This window comes from Dunckerocampus dactyliophorus, chromosome 14 (assembly GCF_027744805.1).
Source record: "Dunckerocampus dactyliophorus isolate RoL2022-P2 chromosome 14, RoL_Ddac_1.1, whole genome shotgun sequence".
Classification (NCBI taxonomy): Eukaryota; Metazoa; Chordata; class Actinopteri; order Syngnathiformes; family Syngnathidae; genus Dunckerocampus; species Dunckerocampus dactyliophorus.
The window spans coordinates 25,394,112-25,418,580 of record NC_072832.1 but is presented as its reverse complement, the minus strand read 5'-3'; the positions used below and the strand labels follow the sequence as shown (position 1 = coordinate 25,418,580).

The window sequence follows — 24,469 nt, the reverse complement described above, 5'->3', positions numbered from 1 at the left end:
CTTGCATTTGTCTCTTGTAAATTGGACGGTTGCGTTGCTTGAAGTCTTGAGAAAGTTGAACGTCTTTACTCCACAAAGTGTTTCCGCTCAGTGAACCAAAGAACTTCAAAGTCTTTGAACTTTGAACACCTTTGATCCCTTTTTGACTCGCTCTCGTCTCTCCTTTACACTTTTGCTCGTTCCCCTGACAGTTGTCTTCTCGTTTAAGCGCCTGGTCATTGTCGACGGCGACCGAGTGGGCGATGAACAGACCCCGACTGTTTCCTCCCTTCATTAGTAAAACGATGACATGACAGGAAACCATGGCAACCAGCACAGAAGAGTCAAAGTCACATGAGAGCGAACTAGGGAAGGTTTATAGTCTGTGTGTGTGTTTAATGTGCCTCGGTGGGGGGGCGGTTATTTCTTGTTAATTAGTCCACACATCTTGTGTGGGCTTATTGATTGTCAGCTTTCACGGTCGTTAACGGCGCTGGTGCTTGTGGAGTGGGGACGTGTCGCTGATGTCGGCAAAAGCACTTTTAAGGCAACTAAAAGTAACTTGTGTTCAATTTTGGACAAATAAGAGAAATGCAATGTAACACTTTTGTGTTTTGGCAAAGAGCGTCCTCATGCATGACTTGTTTGCAGGCGACAAAGGACACAGCATTCATACAATGTTGCAGACCAGTAGCTGTGCTATGCTAGCACGTGATCACTCCTTTTACTGACTTCGGTTTAGTTTTCTCATTATTGAGTCAAATCTTCATCCAGCACACATGACTTAGTGAAACTCAAACCTTTATAAGCACCCGTGAGTCATTAAAACTTGATTCTTTATTGAGTACCCGTGAGTCAAAAAAACTTGTGTCTTTGTCAATGTATGTGTGAGTCAGTGAATTTCAAGTCTTTGTCTACTATGCGTGAGTAAGTGAAACTTGAGTCGTTGAGCACGTGTGAGTAAGTGAAACTTGATTCTTCATCAAGTATCCTTGAGTCAATGAAAACTGAGTCTTCTTTTTGTGAGTCAGTAAAACTTGATTCTTTCTTGAGTACCCGTGAGTCAAAGGAACTTGTGTCTTCGTCAACTCTGCGTGAGTCAGGGAAATTTGAGTCTTTGTCTACTACGCATGAGTAAGTGAAACTTGAGTCTACGATGAGAATTTCTGAGTCAGTGAAATTGAAGTCTTTGTCGAGTATTTGTGAGTCAGTGAAACATAAGTCTTTGTCAAGTACTAGTGAGTCATTGAAACTCGATTCTTCATCAAGTACCCTTACGTCAGTGAAACACAAGTCTTTGTCAAGTACGCGTTAGTCAGTAAACTTGAGTCGGTCAGTAAATGTGAGTCAGTGAAACTTGAGTCTTTGTCGAGTACTCGTTAATCACTGAAAGTCGGTTCTTCATAAATTACCCTTACGTCAATGAGACACGAGTCTTTGTCGAGTATTTGTGGGAGAGAAATTCGAGTCGTTGTCTACTACGCATGAGTAAGTGAAACTTGGGTCGTAGTTGAGTATGTGTGAGTCAGTGAAACTTGAGTCTTCTGAACACGTGTGAGTCAGTGAAACTTGATTATTCATCAAGTATCCGTGAGTCCGTGAAAATTAAATCTTCGTCAAGTGTTCATGAGTCAGTGAAATTCCAGTCTTTGTCTACTATGCGTGAGTAAGTGAAAAATGAGTCGTTGAGCACATGTGAGTCAGTGAAACTTGAGTCTTTCTCGAGTACTCATGAAACTCGATTCTTAATCAAGTACACTTACGCCATTGAGACACGGGTCTTTGCCAAGTATTTGTGAGTCAGTGAAACTCGAGTCTTTGTCTACTACACGTGAGTCAGTGAAACTCGATTCTTCATCAAGTATCCGTGAGTCAGTGAAAATTGAATCTTCTGAGAGTATTTGCGAATCAGTAGAACGTAATTTTTACTTGCGAGTAATTGAAACTCGATTCTTCATCAAGTACCCGTAAGTCAGTGAAACTCGAGTCGTTGTTGAGTACGAGTGAGTCAGTGAACCTTGAGAACCATATCTGTTGCTTTTTTTTTTTTAAGCCGGTGACATACAGCAACTCCAAAAAAAACATAGAGAAAAAACAGCCTTTATTTTTATAATTTGTGTAACAGGTGGCACAAGAGAATAAGTAAATATGACCGCCTGCCACCAGGGTGTCTAACTGACACAAAAGCTCAGTGCTCATCATGACAGGATACATGAACATCATCAAAGAACCGATGCTGTAAGACGCACAGGCAGTCGGCCATTTTGCATGAATTTGAGCCTTTTCTACTTGTTTTTCCTGTGTGGTCCTAATCCAATAAAAAAGCAAGCTGCAGGCTGTGTTTCGGACACCCCTGTCATAGCGGAAGGTTGTGTGTGATTGAAGCCTGTGGCAGGTTCCACTGGAGGTTCCAAGATAGACGGCTCTTAACGTGGCGGCGTTGTATGCGATGACGTCAAAGAAGAGTTTCATCAGCACGCTCCTTATTTACGACGTTTCTCTGTGGCCTCGCTACAACAAGCTTAGCGCACTTCACAGCAGCAGTGGACGCCTCAGCCCCGCGGAGCGTTTTAATACCTTCTCAGCTCATTATTGCACTTTTCTGGCCCACAAATCCACTTGAGCTTCATCGCTGTTGGCAGCCATTTTCAGCAATAAAGCTCTGATGGAGCGGCGCCGGCAGCAACACAACACACGCACTCACGCAGCGTTTAGCACACAAAGCTGGACGCAATCACTGCGCTTAATGCGCCAGGCGCTTTGGCTAGGTCAAATCACGAGGTCGACCGTCAGCGATGCGCGCGCTGATTGTTCAAGTGTGGCCGAAGCTAACGCTCGCCGACGTGTGCACCGTGCATGACAACTTGTCATTTTCATTTCTCCCAACGCTCCAAGGACACAAAGAAAACACAAGAACAGTTCAAAGGACGCCTATCACCGCAACACTTTTGGCTGGGCGACAACAAATTATTGCAGATAAGCGATATCATTGTCAACATATTCTTTTGTATTTTTTCATGTATGTAATGATCATAATGATGCGAGTACACCGTATCAATGAAAAATGACAAAAAACCCCAATGGAATTAAAGATATATAATATATTTAAAATAAAATTGACTCTCAGTCACTTTTAGCAAAAATTGCGCTGAAAAATCGACAAAAAATGGAGAAATAACCCAGAAATACTCTGAAGTGGGGGTGCATGATAGGGGAATGATGATGTCATACCGATAAATCAAATCATTAAAAATAGCTCCGATAACCGATAATTTGAAAAAATTGCTCCAGTGAGGCGAGATTACCCGAACTGTGGCGGGGTTAGCAAATCAAGCGCTCCTTTTTTCTCCTGCCTGTGACGTTAACGACCTGTCGTAACTTCCCCTGAGCTCGCTCGTAAACAAACGTTCACTTTCCGAGGAAGACATTTCGCGTGCTAATTGTACAAAATGCTTCGCGATGAGGGGGAGAAAAAAAAAACATGGAACACACAAAAAACGTATCCGTCACCTGAAACGCCAGCGTCGTGGCCGTTTAAAAAGTGCAAAAGGTTTGCCAGACACCTCCGTGGCGTCACACCGGCTGCTCGGAGTGTGTCCGAATACAGTGCACCCTGCTGGGCCACAGCAGGTGGGTCCTCCCACTGTATACTCTGGTTCTCCTGATAGTAGTGATGTGGTAGTAGTAGGGCAAATCAACAGGTGCAGTTGGTCAAATCCTAATTTGTTCCAGTCCTTCTTACCTCCAGGTGTGCACAAACTACACTTACATCCAAATGATCCACTTCCTTCTTATTGTGCAGTTAATTGATTCATTTATTATCATGAAAGGCCTAGTTCAAAGTATGACATTTTTTGCATTGTTAAGATTATTGGGAGATAGATGATTGCCTTTCACACACGCACACACACACACACACACACACACACACACACACACACACACTGTAATGGCTTAACGAGCTGTGTAATGACCTCTGGCCCTGATGCTTATCATCTTGTCTGCAGAGAACGAGGGAGGTTCAGACCTCCCCAGTGGACCATTTTACCAACAAAGCGGGTTTCCCAGCTCGGTGGAACTAAGAGCAGAAACGTCGTCACACGTTCACTGGCGTCAAATACAAAGATAATCATGGTAAGCGTCCATCACTCAGCATTTGGAGTGTTTTGAGTGCAACACCCAGGGAGTTTCTGTCCTTTTGTTTACTATATTGATGAACAGATGGGTTGTAATGCGCGACCAAGTCAGCTGTGGTTGATGTTTCAGGCTTCTGATTGTCCATGACAGCCACAGACACTCCACTCCTGTGGATGGACTTAACACCACAGTGGGTGAAATGTGCCTTTTGGAAAATATCCGTGTTGGTGTGGACATAGCCAAGTGTAAGTACACAAGTGCACCAATTGAGACGCAGCCCTGGTCTCCTCACCCGCGAAGGGGTGACCCGGCCTGACCCCTCGGATGAGGCGGCCGTTGTAAAATGAGAGGGTATATATAGCCGTAATATCCCATAAAACGTGGCAGCATCAGGACGTCGTTGCCATTAGAGGACTTTTTTTGTCATAACAATGGCAAACATAAGCTTTATCCTCCGTGATGACACACTGACACAAATACATGACATGCACTTTTAAAACACACATTATTATTGTTATTACTCCCCAACATTTAGCTTTATCGTAATGTTCAGTAGCTAGCGTCAAATCAGTTATCAATCAATAATCACCGTCTTGACATCAAAAGTGTTACATGCAAAAAGAAATGGGACAGTGGCCTCCTGTTTGAGTTGATTTGTCAATTCTTTAATTTGTCAATTCTTTTCTAGAATTGATTTAACAGTAAATTCTTCAGTGAATATGATTGTTTTGCTAGAACTGATTTCAGTGTTAAACTTTTCTATATTTTTTTTTCTAGAATTGATTTTATAAGTGATCATTTCAGTCAAGCTAAGAGATGGCACACATGTCTGAAAATCTGTTTACCTAACACTGTTTTCTTTAATAGCAGACTATTTGAGTCAGACTTTCACTGTGTTATTACGAGCAACGAGGAGTTGCGTTTAAAGACACCACGTCACTTCAGTTGAATTCATTTTTGAGTTAATTTTCTGGAACTACTTAAATGCAGCAAATTGTACTTCCGCATTAAAAGTTACAAAGTGAGTGATAAGCATATCCACTTATTGATTTTCTTTGCATTTCTGTTTATTTACACCACACATACACGCATACTAAAGACGTTGCTGTGATGTTCGGCGTGCCCGTGAATGCATCTCGCGGTCTGTCTCAAATGAGGAAGCGTTGTTCCAATGATGAATGGACTAGAGAAGTGTTTGTTTGGAGTTGGAAACATGTACAGTATGGTGTTGGAATTGCCCTGCTGTTGATGTGTTCCGGTCAGATAAAGTTCTGTTATGACCGTCGCCGTAACAGAGGGCCGTGGCTTGCCATCATGCGTATGCGTTATTTACACGACAAAAATTTACGCAAATAATGAAATAATTAGTTACTGCCGTTAACGCGCTATTTTTGATAGCCCTAATAAATATATATATTTTTAAATTGGTTTCATCAGTACATTCTTCAATACATATTTTTCTAGAATTGGTTTTATCACTCAATTCTTCAATAAATTGCATTTTTTTTTTACAATTATCAATAAATTCTTCAGTAAATATAATTTTTTTTTCTAGAATTGGTTTCATCAGTAAGTTCTTCAATTAATATATTTTTTCTAGAATTCTAGAATTATCACTACATTTTCCAATAAATATCATTTTTGGAATTAATTTCATCACGGAATTCTTCACTAAATATATATTTTTTTTGTAAAATTGTTTTAACAGTGTAGCACGGTGGTCTAATGGTTAGCATGTTGGCCACACAGTCCTGGGTCCAAGACCTGGGTTTGAATTGTTGGGCATTTCTGTGTGGAGTTTGCATGTTCTCCCCGTGCGTGTGTGGGTTTTCTCCGGGTACTCCGGTTTCCTCCCACATTCCAAAAACATGCATGTTAGCTTCACTGGCTACTCTAAATTGTCCATGGGTGTGAATGGTTGTTTGTATGTGCCATGCGATTGGCTGGCGACCAGTCCAGGGTGTACCCCGCCTGTTACCCGAAGTCAGCTGGGATAGGCTCCAGCATACCCCCGTGAACCTAATGAACCCCGCATAGAAAATGGATGGATGTTTTAACAGTAAATGTTTCAATATGTTTCTTTTTAAATTGGCTTTATCACTAAATTCTTCAATAAATGCATTTTTTTGTAGAATTATCAGTAAATTCTTCAGTAAATATCATTTTTTTCTAGAATTGGTTCAATCAATGAATTAGTCAATAAATACCAGTATCAGTAAATGTCTCATTATATATATTTTGTTTTTCTAAAATTGATTTTAGCACTGGATTATTCAATAAATACATTTTCTAGAATTATCACTAAATTAGTCAATAATTTTACTTTCTAGAACTGATTTTAGTGTTAAATGTTTCAATATATATTAGTATTTTTTACTAGAATTTGTTTTATCACTGAATTATTCAATAAATACATTTTTCTAGAATTATCACTACGTTTTTCAATAAAATATTTTTTTCTAGAATTAATTTAATCACTGAATTCTTCACTAAATATATATATATATATATATATATATATATATATATATATATATATATATATATATATATATATATTGTAGAATTGTTTTAACAGGAAATATTATTTTTCTAGAATTGGTTTTATGATTGCTTTCTTCAATAAACACAATTTTCTCTAGAATTATTACAAAATTCTTTTTGTAGAATGGGTTTCATCAGTAAATTCTTCAATAAATATTTTTTTTGTACAATTGGTTTCATCACTGAATTCTTCAATAATTAGATATTTTCTGGAATTGTTTTTATCACTAAATTCTTCAATAATTTTTTTCTACAATTGGTTTTATCACTGAATTATTCAATAAATATATTTTTTCCAGAATTATCACTAAATTCTTCACTAAATATATATTTTTTTCTAGAATTACAACTAAATTCTTCAATAAATATGATTTTTTTCTAGACTTGGTCAATTCTTCAATAAATATGTTGGTTTTTATTTTTAGAATGAATTCAATCAGTGTGTTCCTCAATATAGATATATATGTAAAGTTTTTCTAGAAATGGTTATATCATAAATATTTTTTCTGTTTTTTAAAATCTTGTTTTCTCTCTAAATACGTGATAGTACAGGTAAAAGACACATGTGTTACAAGTAAACAATGGCGGGAGGGTTGGGGTGGGGAGGGGCATGGGGCTCTTGTGTCGAAAATAGACATTTTTATGGGTGTCTCAATTACTCAGTTACCATTGGCTGGTGAGTCTGACACGGAAGGGACCTACCGTCCGAGGCCATCTAACAGAATATTATTCATAAATGGCTTGTCATCCGCTCATCATTTCCAACAGGAAACAGGCATTTTCCGTGGGCGGGGCTTAGCGGCTCAACTCTGATCTTTTTTGGAGCCGCACCCTCCACACCCACCCCAAATCACGCTGCAGTGATCCACCCTCCCCTCAAACCCCTCCCCTCAATTATCTGGATCCATGCAGTGTGTGTGTGTGCGCGCGTGTGTGTGTGCGCGTGCTTCATCCAGCAGGTGCAGCCTCCATCTCTCGCTCTCTCTCTCTCTCTCCCTGCGTCGCTCGACCACCCTCTCCTTCGTCTGCCCCCCCTCCCCCCCTTTCCTCCCTCTCAGTTGTCCGCTGCCTCTCGTTGGCGGCAGCTGTGTGTGTGTGTGTGCGTGTGTGTATCCTGTACGTTTGTGTGTGCGTTGGTGAGCATTTCGGCTTCGCAGGTGAACGCGGTGGTGTCTTGGGATGTTGCAAACCTCTTCTGGGTGACGACGAGGGGCGGGAAGCCTGCTTGTCTCGCTGGGGAGGGGGGGTGCATTGTTGGGTTTTGTTGTATTTGGGAAACATCTCCAAGAGAGCCTCCCGCTTGGACGAGACGACGCTGCAACCTCATCGTCTGCCTCTCTGGATTTTTGGGAGCGAGAGCATCAGCGGGACATCTTTTTCTTGATTTTATTTTTAGTCATTACTCCCCACCCCCCACCCCCCACCCGGCTGTGTTGGAATGTGGGAGGCTCTCGGCAGCGTCAGCGCTGAGCAGACAGCTTGGAGAAATGTGATCCAAAGCCGGGTGCACAAGGAGCAGGATCATGCGTTGCTTTAGCGGATTAATCCGCCCTGTGATAGCACTGCGTGACAACACCCCCCCCACCACCACCACCCCTCCGCCTGCTGCACTTTGAATTGTTGCTGTTTGCATCCGGACAACAACTGGAATTCTACTATGTCTCTTTTTTAGGTAAAGACAGAACAAGGTGGTAAAGAAGCAAAGGGAATTGTTGGGAGTGTTGGGAGGAGTCCCAAAGGAGACAGGATTGTAGCTCTGCGGGACCCTGACGGGGCAAAAGCTGAGGGATCATCCTGCATCTGGGAATGCCATATTTTCCTGCGCAAGAACCCCCCCACCCCCACCCCCCACACACACAGACACACATGAAGTCATGGTGGGGCGTTCATGCTAAGTAGAAATCGCCTTGGATTTTTGCTGCAGCACCGTCGGATGCCAGCCTTTTCTCCCTTCCCACCCTCGTCTCCCTTCCGTGTCCCTCTTTCTTCCTCCCCTCGCCCACTGGCATCTTCCCGCTGTAAGCGTCCTCTAAGTTGAGAGTTGGGCAGGACTCGAGGCAGACTAATCGTCCACGCCAGCTCATCCTTGTCTGCATACCCCTTCTGTTCTCTCCATCCTTGGAATACTCGTGTGTTACTTGAGTGCGGAATTCCAATTGTCAGCGTTCCCTTCTTCTCTCCTCCATGTCCAACGTCGTTTGGAATCTTTGTGACCCATGCCTATCGCAGGATTAACCCCCCATGAGCCATAAAGGAGCCCAGGGCAGGATGACCGAGTGCTCTGGGGCCACCGGGACCGGGTCAGTGATCCTGGAGGAACCTGAGGGATTGGTGTCTTCGGGGGTCCGTGGCGAGGGCCAGGCCCGGGATGAGGGCCCGTTTCGGTGTGCCCTTTGGCCCCGCCAGCAGACGTGGCTGTGCGTGGTGCCCCTCCTCATCGGCTTCATCGGCCTGGGATTGAGTCTGATGCTGCTCAAGTGGATTGTCGTGGGAACCGTGCGGGATTACGTGCCAACGGACCTTGTGGATGCTAATCGAATAGGACAGGATCCCATTTTCCTCTCCAAGCCCAGTGGGATTCCTAAAGGTCCCGAAACTACCACCGCAACTGCCACTCCGACAGCTGATGACAGGAATGTCACGCCTAAAACAGTGACGGCGGTGAAAGGTAGAACTCGAACCACTGCTACCACAACCACTAACCCGAGAGGGGGCGCAGCCTCAGGTAGCCTAGCGACCCCTCGCATTCCTGGAAATCGTAACGGACGCGTTCCAGTGGGTTTTACGACAGTGGCCGCGCCGCCACGGACAACCCTCAGAAACGGAGCGCAGACATCGAGTCCGTCTCCGTCCAACCCGACCGTGCTCCACGACTCCACTCAGATGTGGACTTCAGACCACACCACTACCAAGGTCACATTCACCACAACTACCACCCGCAGGCATGGACACCGCAAAACACGTAAGTCATGCTCTTATACTCTAGACGCTATGTTTTGATTGGTCCATGGAAAGGAACGGCATCTTTTCATCATATGATGTGCATCTGATGGTGTGTATTGATCCGTGTTGATTATTGCAAAGCCTGACTGTAAGCTTGATGGATGACATAGTTGACATTTTCCACACTTCTGGCTTTCAACATGTGACATTCCCAAAGGCAGAGACCTGGAGAGTAGGGATCGATTGCATTGATCTCTACATTGAGAGCACCTGAACCACAGCGAGCGCTTCCAAATCCATCTGGATGCTCTCGGTATTTCAACTGTTTTCTGGCTTAGGCTGATGTCAGAGTCTAACATGTGTGTTGTTAATGTAAGGTTAGCATCATGCTACTTTAGCCTTGGTTGACCCTTGATGCCAGAGGCTAACATGTTGTTAAAGTAAGGTTAGCATCATGCTACTTTAGCCTTGGTTGACCCCTGATGCCAGAGGTTGACATATTGTAAAGTAAGGTTAGCATCATGCTAGCCTTGGTTGACCCCTGATGCCAGAGGCTAACATGTTGTTAAAGTAAGGTTAGCATCATGCTAGCCTTGGTTGACCTTTGATGCCCGAGGCTATTGTGCTTGTTGTTAAAGTAAGGTTAGCATCATGCTACATTAGCCTTGGTTGACCCTTGATGCCAGAGGCTAACATGTTGTTAAAGTAAGGTTAGCATCATGCTACATTAGCCTTGGTTGACCCTTGATGCCAGAGGCTAACATGTTGTTAAAATAAGGTTAGCATCTTGCTACTTTAGCTTTGGCTGATCCTTGATGCCAGAGACTAACATGTTGTTAAAGTAAGGTAAGCATCATGCTAGCCTTGGTTGACCTTTGATGCACGAGGCTAATGTGCTTGTTGTTAAAGTAAGTTAGCATCATGCTACTTTAGCCTTGGTTGATCCTTGATGTCAGAGGCAAACATGCTTGTTGTTAAAGTAAGTTAGCATCATGCTACGTCCGCCTTGTCATTGTCATCACCATGAAAAGTGTCCATGTCTGTATTGAGATGATGAAAACTGTACTTTTGATGTACTTGGTTTTGGTTGGCATCCATGGTGTCTTTGTTGTTGCTGGTCTTTTAAGTAAATGAACTTTTTTCCTCATTAGTGGCTAATTCTGCAGAGGCTCTACAATGATGGAGAGCAACACAAACTCAGTGGGGCAGCTCACATCAACCACGCTTGGCTGAGAGATGAAACAAACAGGAAGTGGGGCGTCTTTAGTTACCATTCTGTCCTTTTAGTGTCGGGCAAACATGACGACGGCTCCATGAAGTCACTTAGAGAACTGATAGATGGATTTGTGCCGCCTGAGTGGTCGATGCAAAGATAGAACATGTAAACACGGCAGGTTGTTTCCCGGAACCCTTCACATGCCATTCGGCTCATCATCAAGCGGATCATTTCTGAAAAAGAAGCGTCTTGTAGCGTTTTAGTTAATGAGTAGTGATTTTGCCAGCTTCTCCATCCCGCCTTCAAATCTCGTTATGTACACTCGCTATTGATCGCCGCTGCTGCAGTGATCAATAATGCGCTGACGCCACAAACAATTCTTCCTCCGTGACAAATATCCCTGCTTTCAGGCGCCTCTCACTGCGCATGCTGAGAACTGCTATTAACTCCTGGACCGGGTCAGGTTCTCCCTTAGTGGCCAAACAGGACCCATTAGCTCGTCGCACATGCTAACCTGACTGGATCTCTGGAATCGTAGCACACAGTTACCTCTTTCACTTCTTGCAAGTAGTTCTTGTTCTGAAAACTGGTCAAACTGGCTTACATGAATGATTCCCGAGCAGGGGTTCTCCCACAAGCAGTACAGAGGAACCTTGGTTTGCGTCATTCATTCGTTCCAGAAGCTCAGATGCTAACCCAAAACGACGTTAACCAAATCCCATAAGAAATCATGTAAATCCAATTCATCCGTTCCAGAAAGCTGAAGTTAAGTTATATATAGTTACATATGTAGACTTGGACTTAGACTTTATTGATCCACAAGGGAAATTGCTTGGTTACAGTGGCTCAAATGCAAAAAAAAGACAGTACAGACAGTACAGCTCAATAATGTTGCAAATTATCTTTTACAGACGGTGGGGTATTGTAGACCTGGATGGCGTATAGAATGAATGAAGTACTGTAGCGTTCACTGTGGGAACGGAACTGGAGGAGTCTGTTGAAAAATGAGTTCCGCTGCCCCTCTATTGTCCTATGGAGTGGGTGGGTGGGGTTGGGTGGGACAGCAGTTTTGTCCAGTGTCCTCCAACGCCTCCAACTGCGTGGCGATCACTTGTGGCTTCCCGGATCAGTTTGTCCATCCGGTTGATGTCCTCTTTGCTGGTAATATGTAGTTACAATTACAGCTGCCTCTCGTTTATGGCGGTTAATTGGTTCCAGACCCGACCGCGATAAGTGAATTTCCGTAAAGTAGGATTCAATATTAATACGTGGAATATTGTCGTAGAAAACTTGTTTACAACCATCCAAATATGGTTTTTAACATTATTAGAGCCCTCAAGACATGAAATAACAGCCCTATAGTCACCCTTACACTTCTATTACCCAATATAGTAGACACAATGAGAAAATAAGACGTATTAGACATAAATAAGATAACAGATTCACACGTTAGCAGTGAACAGTGTACTCCCCGTGTACTTGTGGCTTTCAATGGCTTTACACTCGTATTAGCCAATATAGTAGACAAAATATGAGTAAATAAGCCAAATAAAACTCCTGCCCGAGCAGTGTCACAGTAAATGTTCCCCAGGGAACCTCAGTGAGGACTCTAGTGCCGAACACCGATGCCGAGTAACCAATGTTGAATACAGTACTACATTCACAATTACAATGCTGCCTGTATTTGTATTTTACTTCATTTAGTTAGTCCATTTAGGCCAAGAATGAATACAATTTGCTTAAATATTCATATTTTTAAAGTAATAATAGGCCGTCTTTAACCACGAAAATGTATTAATTCATTAATTTTTGTGCTATAGGGAGGGAGCGATAATTGAACCGCGATATTGCGAGGGACTACGGTAGTCACTTTGCACTCCTGTTGTTCTTTGTTTACATCACATTGCAGGGACATAACGGACGGCCACCCCTAGCATAGCAAGCTACTAGTTAGCCTAACCAGTTAGTCTCTCCAATTGACTTTTTCTAAGCTGAAGAAAGTTTTTCAAACGGAGTGGGGAGGAAGGAAAAAGAAGCCAAAAGCTTACCACTTCCACACGGAATGAGAGGAGAACCTTTTCTTCACTCGATCTCAGCCATGGCATGTCTGTCTATGAAAATGTGTTTTGTGTTAACATTTTTGAGAGTCAACCCCGGAAGACACCACAGACTGGCCACAGTCTTTGGACTTGAATATGCAGTACAGCGCTTGGAGGGGTGAGTAAGGTGTCTTCCTTTCATACAATATCACACCTCACGAAGAATCACTGAGTCACATGCATCCGACGCAACTGATGGGCAGAGATGTAGAGATGATGATTGCACTGATGGTATTGGTCCACAGTTTCATACTTTTGCACTTTGTTCTAATACACACGTTTGTCCCGCATAGAAATGTGCAGCTTTCCCAATTGTATCATTGCCAGTATGATGTCATTGGATTCCTATTTGTGAATTTATTAAGACTCACCTGTGTTGCTTGTTGACATTTTAGTCGTTGGGACAAAGTCTTTCAAATAAATACAGTCATGGAGAAGATGATCAGACCACCCTTGTTTCTTCAGATTATTGATCCATTTTAATGCCTGGTACAAGTAAAGGTACATTTGTTTGGACAAATATAACGATGAAAACAAATATAGATCATAAGAGTTTGATTTAAGAGCTGATATCACTTAAGTTCTTACATGGATATCTATAGCACTGCCAAAAAGTAACTCTTATGAGCTATTTTGGTTGTCATGTTATATGTGTCTAAACAAAGGTACCTTTAGTTGTATCGGGCATGAAAATGAGCAAGAAACTGAAGAAACAAGGGTGGCCGAATCACTTTCTCCATGACTGTATGTCACTTTTTCCATAATTTACTTTGCATATTTCAGTATTTGTCTTATTTTGCACAAACAGTGTTTACTTGTGAAATGCGTCCACAGTAAAAGAAGCGTCATGTATGCTGACGCTAGTAGCGACTGTCTGTAGCGGTGTCAGTTGATATCGATGTTGGACAATATCGGCGTGTCGGCTGTCAGTAAGAAAGCCAATATCCAGCATCTCTATGATGCTAACGTTACCATGACACCTAGCATTAGCCACATTGTTTTTGTGGATGGAGGGTGTTGTTGGAGCCTATACTGTACTGTGTAGCTGTGGCCAAGTTTGAAGGAGGTGTTCACGATTCTCTGCAACAACAGCCATATTTGAAAGAAGCCCAAATGATATTAAAATGAGACAACTTTTCTTATTTCGAGCAAAAAATTCTGCCAATGGAGTAAGCAAAAGTTGCTTGGCTAGAATTATTATAACTACAATATTTTTCTTTTGAGAACATGATGAGTCCTAAAATAAGCAAGTTGTTCTTAACCTAACCACTCGGCCACCATGGAGCGAACACCTCTTGTCGTCAGCATCTTAGTTGTGTTGGTTACTTCTTTTCAACAAGCATGAAGCAAATTATATGGATGGACATTTTTTATTTAAAAAGAAAAAAGATTGAATCTAAAATTCACTTCATTTAGGACAACTTATTGTCATAAACATTTCAGAATTCTTTTTTGGAATGATTTACATGTCAATTCACTAGTTTTTAGATTTATAAACGAGATAAAAAAATATTATATTTTCTTGAGTCAAGTTGAATAATTTTACACATTTACACAGTAAGCAAATTCTGCTTACCTCATTGGGAGATTATTTTGCTTGAAATAAGAAAACTTGTCTCATTTCAATATCATGTGGGCTTCTTTCGCGTATGGCTGTTTTTGCAGTGTATGTGTTCAAGCGGCCGGGAACCTTTCTGGCTAAGAGGGCCATGAAAGCAACATACTTTAAAATGGATTTCCGCAAGAGCCACATCATATTTTTCTGCACTGGATACAACTAAATGTGGAAAATATGACAAGGACAGCTGTCATTGGCTTTGACCACCCACACTGCGGTAGAAAATGGACGGCTTGATTAAAATGCACGACAAGGTTTTATATTTTGAAAGTTAATACTGTGATTTCTGTAATGATTTACTTTAAAATGTCAGCGGAATAAAAAAAATATTTTTATTAGTGCTAAGAAATGTCTGAGAGCCAGATGCCGTCATCAAAAGAGGCATATCCGGCTCTCGGGCATCTGGAAAGAAGGCAGCATGAAGACCTGGGACAGGGGGAGGGAACCTCTCAAGCACAGTCTTGTCTACACTGCCTTCTTTCCAGATAAATCCAAAATGTAGCGAAATTGACTGTATATTTCAGCGTCTATGTGTTGCCTTGTCAATCTTATCTGTCCCGGGCCTTCAGAATCAGGAGTGCAGGGCCATGACACTAAAAAAAGACAGGAGACTGTCAACTTGGAATGAAAGATCGAGAGTGTTAATTTCCCAAACTATAACTTTGTGCTTCTTCATACGTAGATGTGAATTTGGGAATATTGACCAATTAGCCGACACTTGTCCGTTAATTGGAAAAAGGGTTCAACAAAAGTGAAAAATTGCAAAGCGCTGTCGCTTCCTATAAAGTGTGAGCGCCAAGGTGCTGCTGCTTCTTTGTGTGCCTGATAATGAAAATTCCAGAGATTCCGCCAGAGCGCCGTCACGGCTCCCCCTGATAATTAGAAACACGGGAACAAATGGTATCATTTTATTACCAGGAGGAAAAATGGGCCCATTCATCAGCAGCCTTTCAGTTATTAATTAATCATTAAAAAAAGAGTGCCACTTCTGGAGCGTGAGTGCGCATGAAAACCATTAAGGCCGCTTGATAGATATCCTTGGGAAAATGTCACTCCTCCTCCCACAGAGCTCGGAAAAGTTCTGCCGACTGGTTCTAAAGCGGCGCTGAGCATCCCGCCCGCCCGCCCGCTCGCTGTCTCATTTCTACCTACCACCCACGCGCCGCTTTGATTGGCTAAGGCCATCATTTTCACATTAATGCCCATTAGAGGAAATGTATGCGCTCTCGCTGAATGGCTGCCTTTCATTAAGTGTCCAGTAGCCTGCCAGCCATCTGCGGGTCGCACAATGAAGACGGACACGCTGATGTCTGTCGTGCAAGGGAAAATACATACCTTGTTATCGTTACGCAACATTCCAGCTTTGTAATTGGACCAGCGGCAACCAGCCTAAAAGGAGAAAATGGAGAAGGCGGCATAAACCTTTCGTCTTAGGTCCTTATTGACACCGCATGAAACCTCCTTTAGACGCACACGAGGTGGGAATCCAAGCAGCATTCTGGGCTTTTTTTAAGCGATTTACTGTGACCGAAGCGGATCCTCTCTCTTTGAATCACTACATTATTGTGGTGGAGTGGTTTGAGAGATCCTACGTTGTCCCGGGTCGATCATCCAGGAGGAGCTCGGAGGGTAGACACGCTTGCAACTCGCAGCTGGCCTGGGAACGCCTCAGGGGTTATCCACACGTTATCCACAAGTGTTTTCAGGTCCAAACGGCAAAGTATTTTATGGTTTCAAACTTTCATCCACACGGAAACGTTGTTCTGGGTGCCGTTTTTGTTGATGTTGGAACAGTCAGGACGATGCATGATGAGAGATTGAGGCTGTGCCTCCAAAGGGAATCTTCTTGAATTTATAGGGGAAAAAAAAACATTTACTGATTCAACGAAATCTAGAGAATTTTTATCTTCCAATTCTACATTTTCTTTCACTGATAAAATAAATTCTAGAAAAAAAATGTATTGAATAATTTACTGATCAAACCAATTCTAGAAAAGTGTAATTTTTTTATTTTTAAAATTCAGTGATAAAACCAGTTCTTGAAAAAACGTCATATCCTTGAAGTATTCACAGATTAAACCAATTCTTGAAAAAACGTAACAATCCAATTCTTGAAAAAATATTGAAGAATTCACAAATAAAATCACTTCTAGAAAAAAAACACATGTATTGAATAATTTACTGATTAAACAAATGCTCGATACATTTTATATTCCAATTCTCGATTATCTCTTGAAGAATTCACTGATTAAATCTATTCTAGAAAAAAAAAAGAATAATTTACTGATTAAACCATTTCTAGAAAAACATTATTTTTAATGAAGAATCCATCCATCCATTTTCTATGCCGCTTATCCTCCTTAGGATTACGGGGTAGCTGGAGCCTATCCCAGCTGACTCTGAGCGAGAGGCGGGGTCCACCCTGGACTGGTCGCCAACCAATGGCAGGGCACATGTAAACGAACAACCATTCACGCTCACATTCATACCTATGGACAATTTAGAGCCGCCAATTAACCTAACATGCATGTTTTTGGAATGTGCGATGAAATGTAGTATGCCAGGGTTTGTACGATACAGTCCCAGCGAGATTTATTTTGGGTTCCACAAAGATGATGTTGAGCAAAAGAACACAAAACGCAAAGAGAGTATGAAAACCACCCAAAGCACATTATGTAAATGGAGCGTGGTTGGCGCTATTTGGAGGAATAGGTGCGTCCCATTACATGCATTATATTTCATTGAACGTAATGTGTGCCAGTTGGTCAATAAATAAATGAAAAGCAGTTAATTTGCATTTCCTGCAATTATTTTCAGATGGCAAAGATATATATAGAGGTCGGGGATTTATTGTGCATTTATCCTTATCAAGGTAAAACTGCCCAATTTATCACAATATTGATTTGAGGTCATATCGCCCAGCCATTATATATATATATATATATATATATACAAATACATATATATATATATATATATATATATATATATATACTGCTCAAAAAAGTAAAGGGAACACTAAAATATCACATTCTACATCTAAATTAATGAAATATTCTTATTAAATATTTTGGTCTTTACATAGTTTCATGTGCTGACAACAAAATCACACAAAAAATATCAACTGAAATCAAATTTATTGGATTGGATTTGGAGTCGCACTCCAAATTAAAGTGGAAAAAGACAGCACCTGTTGTCTATTCCATTTGCTCAACAGCAGGTGGAATTGATTGTCAATCTGTGTTGCTTCCGAAGTGGACAGTTTGAATAACGACGCAGCACTTTTGACTGTGAATTGAATGTTCCCTTTATTTTTTTGAGCAGTGTATATACAGTATATCCGAAATCTGACCACAACTGGTGTTAGGGGAGCCGGGGGGGGGGGGGGTTCCTGTTGATGTACTACACTGCTGAGGGGGATGTAATACAACTTCATGTCAAAAAATCCAAACTATCCCGTTAAGCATGTGTCAACATTCCACCCAGGAGAATTTCATTTCCATTTGCAAATTACGAGGTCAGGTGATTTTATTTGGTAAACTCCTAACAGTGGCGATGACTTGCAAGGACTGGAAAATAGCAAGCATATGACTTTGGACTTCACACTTTAATTAACTGTTTGGACCCCCATGATTTAGGCAATACTTTGCGGTAAAGATGCACGGTGTCTTCTTTTTTTTTTCCAAAGCGATACTGATAACTTTCTGCTTCTCAAGCCCAACATTGTACCGATTTTTTATTTAGAGTTAAGTGTAGTTTGTGCACACCTGGAGGTAAGAAGTAACAAATTAGGATCTGGTGATTAGTCCTAATCAAATATCATGACATTACTACGACCACATCACTACTATCAGGAGAACCAGAGTATAGAGGGGAGGGAGCCACCTGACGTGGCCCAGCAAGGTGCACACTCCGAGCAGCCGGTGTGACGCCATGGAGGTCTCTGGCAAACCTTTTTGCACTTTTCAAACACATTTCAGGTGGCTGATACATTTTTGTGTGTGCTCTATGTTTTGTTTTTGCTCAGCGAAGAGCACTTGAGCAGGTTGCTCACCTGCACAGTACGGGTAACCTCGCCTCATTTTTGAAATGATCAGTTATCGGAGCTATATTTAATGTTCATAATGCCCTCCTATCGGCCGGATAATTATCATGCGCCCCTACTTCTTCTTGTTGCAATTTTTTGCAAAAAGAGACTGAGAGTCAATTTAATTTAATTTTTAATTTAAATTAAATAATTATTGGTTTGATAATTATGGCGCACCCCTACTTTGTGGCATCTAAAGAGGATTATGAATAGAATATCAACTTTGATGCTGCTATTTAAAGACGATATAACCTCACAGTTCCAACTATTTTCCCATGTGATGCGGAGCCAAGCAGAACCGAGCCGGCTCGACACGCTCCTTTAGAAAGGAGGTGAGCGTGCACGGTGATGCCTCACTGCGTCAGGTCACGCATCACCCAGAGAGAGGAAGCCACCGGGAATATTTCATCTTCTTGCACCCTCTCGTACGGACGAGTCACAGGACGCTTATGAAGCAGAAGCTGGGGGACTTTGAGGACGTACATACGGCATGCGTGCAGTTTGTTGTTTTAAGTGCACATACGCCCGTTTATGTCACGCTGATTTATTTATCAGCCTCATTAATAATGCATGCTCACTTTGGGGCCAGAGCCCAGTTAGTATTTGTACTCCCAGCACACATGGTCTCCTCTTCTTCTCCACTCAATGAGCGCTCTCAGCAGGTCCATTGAATTTTAATGCCACAGAAGCAACACTCGACGATCCTAAAAGTCAAAGTTGAAGACAAAAAAACAGCTTAGAGCTTACATTATTCATTTGATTGACGCAAGATTTAACAAGCGTGCATGTGGAGCGTAGGAAGGCTTTTGACCTTGTGTGATAGATAATGCTGGAACTGATTGTTTGCATAGGAAATCATCTGTTCCAGGGTCAAGCAGTGGCCATCATGAAAGCTTTATGAAGTGTATCGGCATTGTTTGAAGTCATTGTTGCCATCCATGTGGCCAATTTTCTCTCAAGACAAATAATCTTATATTAAGAAAGTATAGCTAGCCAGTTCTTATGAAGATATTGTTTTGCCACAATTTAGGTGTTTTTTTCTAATAACAAGCTAAAAACCTTATTTTGATTATTCTTTGACTTTCCTCAACCTGCAGTTTGGGTTCTGGAACCCAACTCCTCGAGAGGGGCCGGACCTTATTCTACTCTGGAGTTGCTGCAGGGCGGTGACGGAGCCAGAAATGTTTCATTGGGGTGGCCAAGGCGAGACCATTAATCACATAGGTGTGGCAATAAGCTGATACCTGAATTGTCTAGATGGCCAGTGGGGTGGCTAGAGAGTGACCAAGGGTGGCCACAGCCACCACTGACCACACGGTAGCTCCGCCACTGCTCTTGGACCGTCTATTAGAGCAATTAATAACTGAGCAGTGTGCCGAGGACATGTTTTCAATGAATAGTTCCTGGATTCTGCGCCCCATCATGGCAGCCAAACCCAAGCAGGGAATAATACGGAAGTGGATGTGCATAGGCACTCCTGTTTTAACTCTAGACTCCGTGGTTTACATGCCCACTCATGCTGCTGCAGAGAGCTTCCAATAATAACAGATTTATGTGCGGAATCACGCTTACGAATTTAAGTCAAAGTCAACATTGTGAGAAAACCTGACCAGAACAGACCAAAGTAATCATGGAAAACTTACCTACCGCTAGCAGTTCACGCAAGACGCGGTTTTATTGACAGCTCCTCCATAAAATAGGCAGCTCTCTTCTGTTGTGTGCTGCAGTGAAATGTGGCCAAGCGAAAACAGCGGTTAGGCTGAACTAATGTTCTGCACCACAGAGCCGCGTTTGTCAAACTTGTCCCCGAGCCGTGGAGGTGGCCACTGAGGTGGCCGGAGAGTGACCAAGGGTGGCCACAGCCACCACTGGCCATCCTGTAGCTCCACCCTTGTTGCAGGGGAGAGGGAGCAAGCTGGTGTGGGCTTATTCATATCTCATCAGCCGGTTGGAGTCATCCCCAGTGAAGGAGGGGAAGGAGAAGGTCACATCTCTCTGCCTTTGGGTTGGGGAAAGGGTCCTGACTGTCGTTCTTGGAATCTATCAGAGGGGTGCTCCTGGTGGAACAAGAAGAGGTGGTCGGAGACCGGGAAGTCTGGACTTCCCTACTGAAACTGCTGCCCCTGTGACCTGGATAAATGGAAGAAAATGGAAGGCAATGGAAATACACTGAATTGAATTCTTGGTTGCACGGTGGCCTAGTGGTTAGCATGTTGGCTACACAGGAGATCAGGAAGATCTGGGTTCAACATCTCCGTGAGGCATTTGCATGTTCTCCCCGTGCGTGCGTGGGTTTTCTCCGGATACTCCAGCTTCCTCCCACATTCCAAAAACATGCATTTTAGGACTCTAAACTGTCCATAGGTATGAATGTGAGTGTGAATGGTTGTGCCCTGCCATTGGCTGGCCACCAGTCCAGGGTGTACCCCGCCTCGCGCCCATAGTCAGCTGGGATACGTTCCAGGTTTCAGCTTACCATTTTGAGTGCAACTCCATTTTGCCCTTCTTCTCAGTGTGAACACCATCATGCACTCAAAAGCGTGAGTACGCAAAGTGTGCCAATCGAGACACGGCAAACGTCCGTCCCCCTGCGTCACGTAAAGAAAGAAAACCTCAGACGACCCCATCCTCGCGGCGTGTCGGCCGACGTCGTCGGGCGTCAACATGCGTGTTTGCGCGGCGGGCGCAACGTCTCGCGGGAACAGGCGTTGACTTTTAAAGCAGATTTAGAAGCACACTGCAGAGTTCAAAGTCTTTACACTTGGATTAGTTCTCTGTGAGCTGCTTAGTAACCACTTCCCTTAGGGAGGCCAAACATTCTGTGTGTGTGTGTGTGTGCGTGCGTGTGTGCGTGTGTGTGTGCGTGTGTGTGTGTGTGCATGTGTGTGTGCGTGCGTGTGTGTGTGTGCGCGTGTGTGTGTGTGAACAATTCTTACAGTCTGGCTGCGTTTGTATTTTTTTACAGCAAAAGCTTGGACTTTAATGTCAATAATTGAACCAGTTGATTAGGTACACCATCCATGCAAAGGTTCTGCCTTTTCAAAGATGCTGATGTTGGGATCCAATCTTGCGTAGTACGAACAGTATTCATAGAAGAATAAGCAGCTGCATACTTGACTAATACAGCAGAGTACTAGTAGTAGTACTTTCACTGGCTTTACTCGTGTGTCATGTCATGTCTGACAAGTGAACTGAGATCATTAGAAAATGTTTCCACAACAAAAAGTCCTCAGGCGGCCATTACTGACAGAACGCCCCCCCCTTAGAGGATGACATCATGTGTGGGCGTGACGCTCGGCGCTTTGGCGGCGAGCCCCCCCGCGCACTATTTTTATCTTTAAATATGGTTGCCAGCTTCTCTGGGGGAGGCGGCTTGTTTTTTTTTGTTTTTTGGGTTTTTTTTTTTCATGACCGCCAGCACCGAGAGCAGCGCCACAAAGACGACACGTTAGCGTGGGCTTTTATTTTGGAAACATGTCATTTAACGCAATGACACTTGCCAAAGAGCAGGACAAGGCGACAGTTCCTCTTTGTTTGCTCTTCATGCTCCGTGAGGAAAGCTTACTTCTTCTTTGTCTGCAACATCTGCATTTCAAAATAAGGGACGTTGTCCCTAAAATAAGACAAAATGAGGGAAAATAGGGGTCTTAAATCTTGGTCTTCCACCAGCACCTGACAACATTTGAATTTGAAAATAAGGGACGTTTTCCAGAAAATAAGGGAACGTGAAGGAAAATATGAGAAATTCAGGTCTTTTCACTCAAATTTCCACCAGCATCGATCAACATTTGCATTTGAAAATAAAGGAAATTTTCCAGAAAATAAGGGAAAATTAAGTAAAATAAGAGAAAATTGGGTAGTCCACCAGCAACTGTCAACATTTGCATTTGAAAATTGGGGAAATTATCACAACATAATTGAAAATGTGGGCAATTCTTCCACCAGTTTTCCAGAAAAGTGGGAAACTGGGGGAAAATACCCGAAATTCAGGTCTTCCACCAGATTTTCTACCACCATCTGTCAACATTTGCATTTCTAAATAAAGGAAATTGTACAGAAAATAAGGGAAAATGAAGGAAAATAAGGGAAATTTGGGTCTTCCACCAGATTTCCACCAGCAACTGTCAACATTTGCATTTGGAAATAAGGGAAATTTTTCCCAAAATAAGGGAAAATGAAGGAAGATGTGAGAGATTCTTCCACCAGTTTTCCAGAAAATATGGGAACACCACCAGATTTGCACCACCAACTGCAAAAATAAACCCTTTCAGAAAATAAGGGACAATTTCTCCAAAAAAATAATGCGAAAAGAAAGGACATTTGCTGGAAAAAGCGGGAAAATAAGGGAAATTTGGATCTTTCACTAGATTTTTCACCAGCAATTGAAGAAAAATGTGGGAAATTCTTCCACCAGTTTTCCAGAAAATGTGGAAAAATGTACGAAAATAAGGGATGTTCAAGTGTTCCACCACAATTTCTCCCAGCATCTGTCAAGATTTTCATTTGAAAATAAGGAAGATTTTCCAGAAAAATATGGGAAATTTAGATCTTCCACCATATTTGCACCAGCACCTGTCAACATTTGCATTTGAAAAAGAAAGGAGATTTTCTGGAAAACGAGGGGAAATCAGTGAATTTGGATTTTGTAACTGATTTTTCACCAGCACCTGTCAACATTTGCATCTGGAAAAAAGAGACATTTTCCAGAAAATAGAGGAAAATTAAGAAAATAAGGTAAATTTGGTTCTTCCACCAGATTTCCGCCAGCAGTTGTCAAATTTTATTTTCCTAAAATAAGGTAACATGAAGGAAAATGTGGGGATTTCCTCCATCAGTTTTCCAGAAAAAAATGGAAAATGCAGGAAAATATGGGAAATTCAGGTTTTCCACCAGATATCCACAAGCACCTGTCAACATTTGTATTTGGAAAAGAAAGGACATTTTATGGAAAATGAGGAAAAATCAGGGAATTTGGATCTTCCAACAGATTTGCAACAGCACCTGTCAACATGCATTTGAAAATAAGAGAAACTTTCCAGAAAAGGGAAAGTCAAAGAAAATCCAGGAAATGCGTGTCTTCCACCAGATTTCCTCCAGCAGCTGTCAACATTTGCACGTGGAAATCCACTTGAGAAATGTGCCCAAAGATGACGATAATGGAAAATGAGGGAAAATCTTCTGTCAGTTTGTCCGGGGAATAAGGGAAAATGTAGGAAAATGAGGGAAATTCAGCTCTTCTACCACATTTTCCTCCAGCCTGTGTGTGTTTGTGTGTGTGTGTGTGTGTGTGTGTGTGTGTTTCTATCGTGTGTGTGCGTGTTTGTAGTGCCATTTTGTAGACGTGATGAACACGAGCAAGCAGCGCTGACCTGCTAGCTTATCTGCTGCCATGTTGATCTCTATCATGCTAAATGTGCAGCGTTAGTGCTACAGCTTTTATGGGGGGGTCACTATCTAGATCAAGGCTAAAAGTCACAGGACGGATGATATCCTGCCTGCACATCTGTCCCGAACAATGCTAGGCTACAAAGCTAACAGACAGCCTCTATGTACATTAGGCTCCTCTTGGCTCCGCCCCCTCCCTACGGCGTTGTTTTACCGTTGCCAGCGCGCCTCGTTTAGCATGACTTGTTTTCTTTGTCGCCTTTGAAACATTCATGAATGTCACGTGATGAATAGTTCATGATCACACGCGTGTAAAAGACGTCCGCGGTAGGGTTTCCATGGCGACGTCACCCCATGACAACATGACCTGTCAACACCTTGACACGCTCTTTACACTGTGACGTTTCGTCATTGCTGATGTTAAACAAGTCAGTCTTCATGGCGATGACGATCATGAGCAA

At 42.5% G+C, this 24,469-nt stretch overlaps 1 protein-coding gene across 3 annotated transcripts in view; it reads left to right on the top strand.

Annotated features, from left to right (window-relative positions):
- The first annotated feature begins 7,728 nt into the window (after positions 1 to 7,728).
- Positions 7,729 to 24,469, top strand: part of LOC129193918 (pro-neuregulin-3, membrane-bound isoform) — a 219,672-nt gene continuing 202,931 nt past the window's right edge. For all 3 annotated transcript variants that reach the window (XM_054798721.1, XM_054798719.1, XM_054798722.1), the window contains exon 1: positions 7,729 to 9,622. In XM_054798721.1, the coding sequence (XP_054654696.1) occupies positions 8,902 to 9,622 (721 nt within the window). In that variant the 5' untranslated portion in view covers positions 7,729 to 8,901. The remainder of the gene's footprint in view (positions 9,623 to 24,469) is intronic.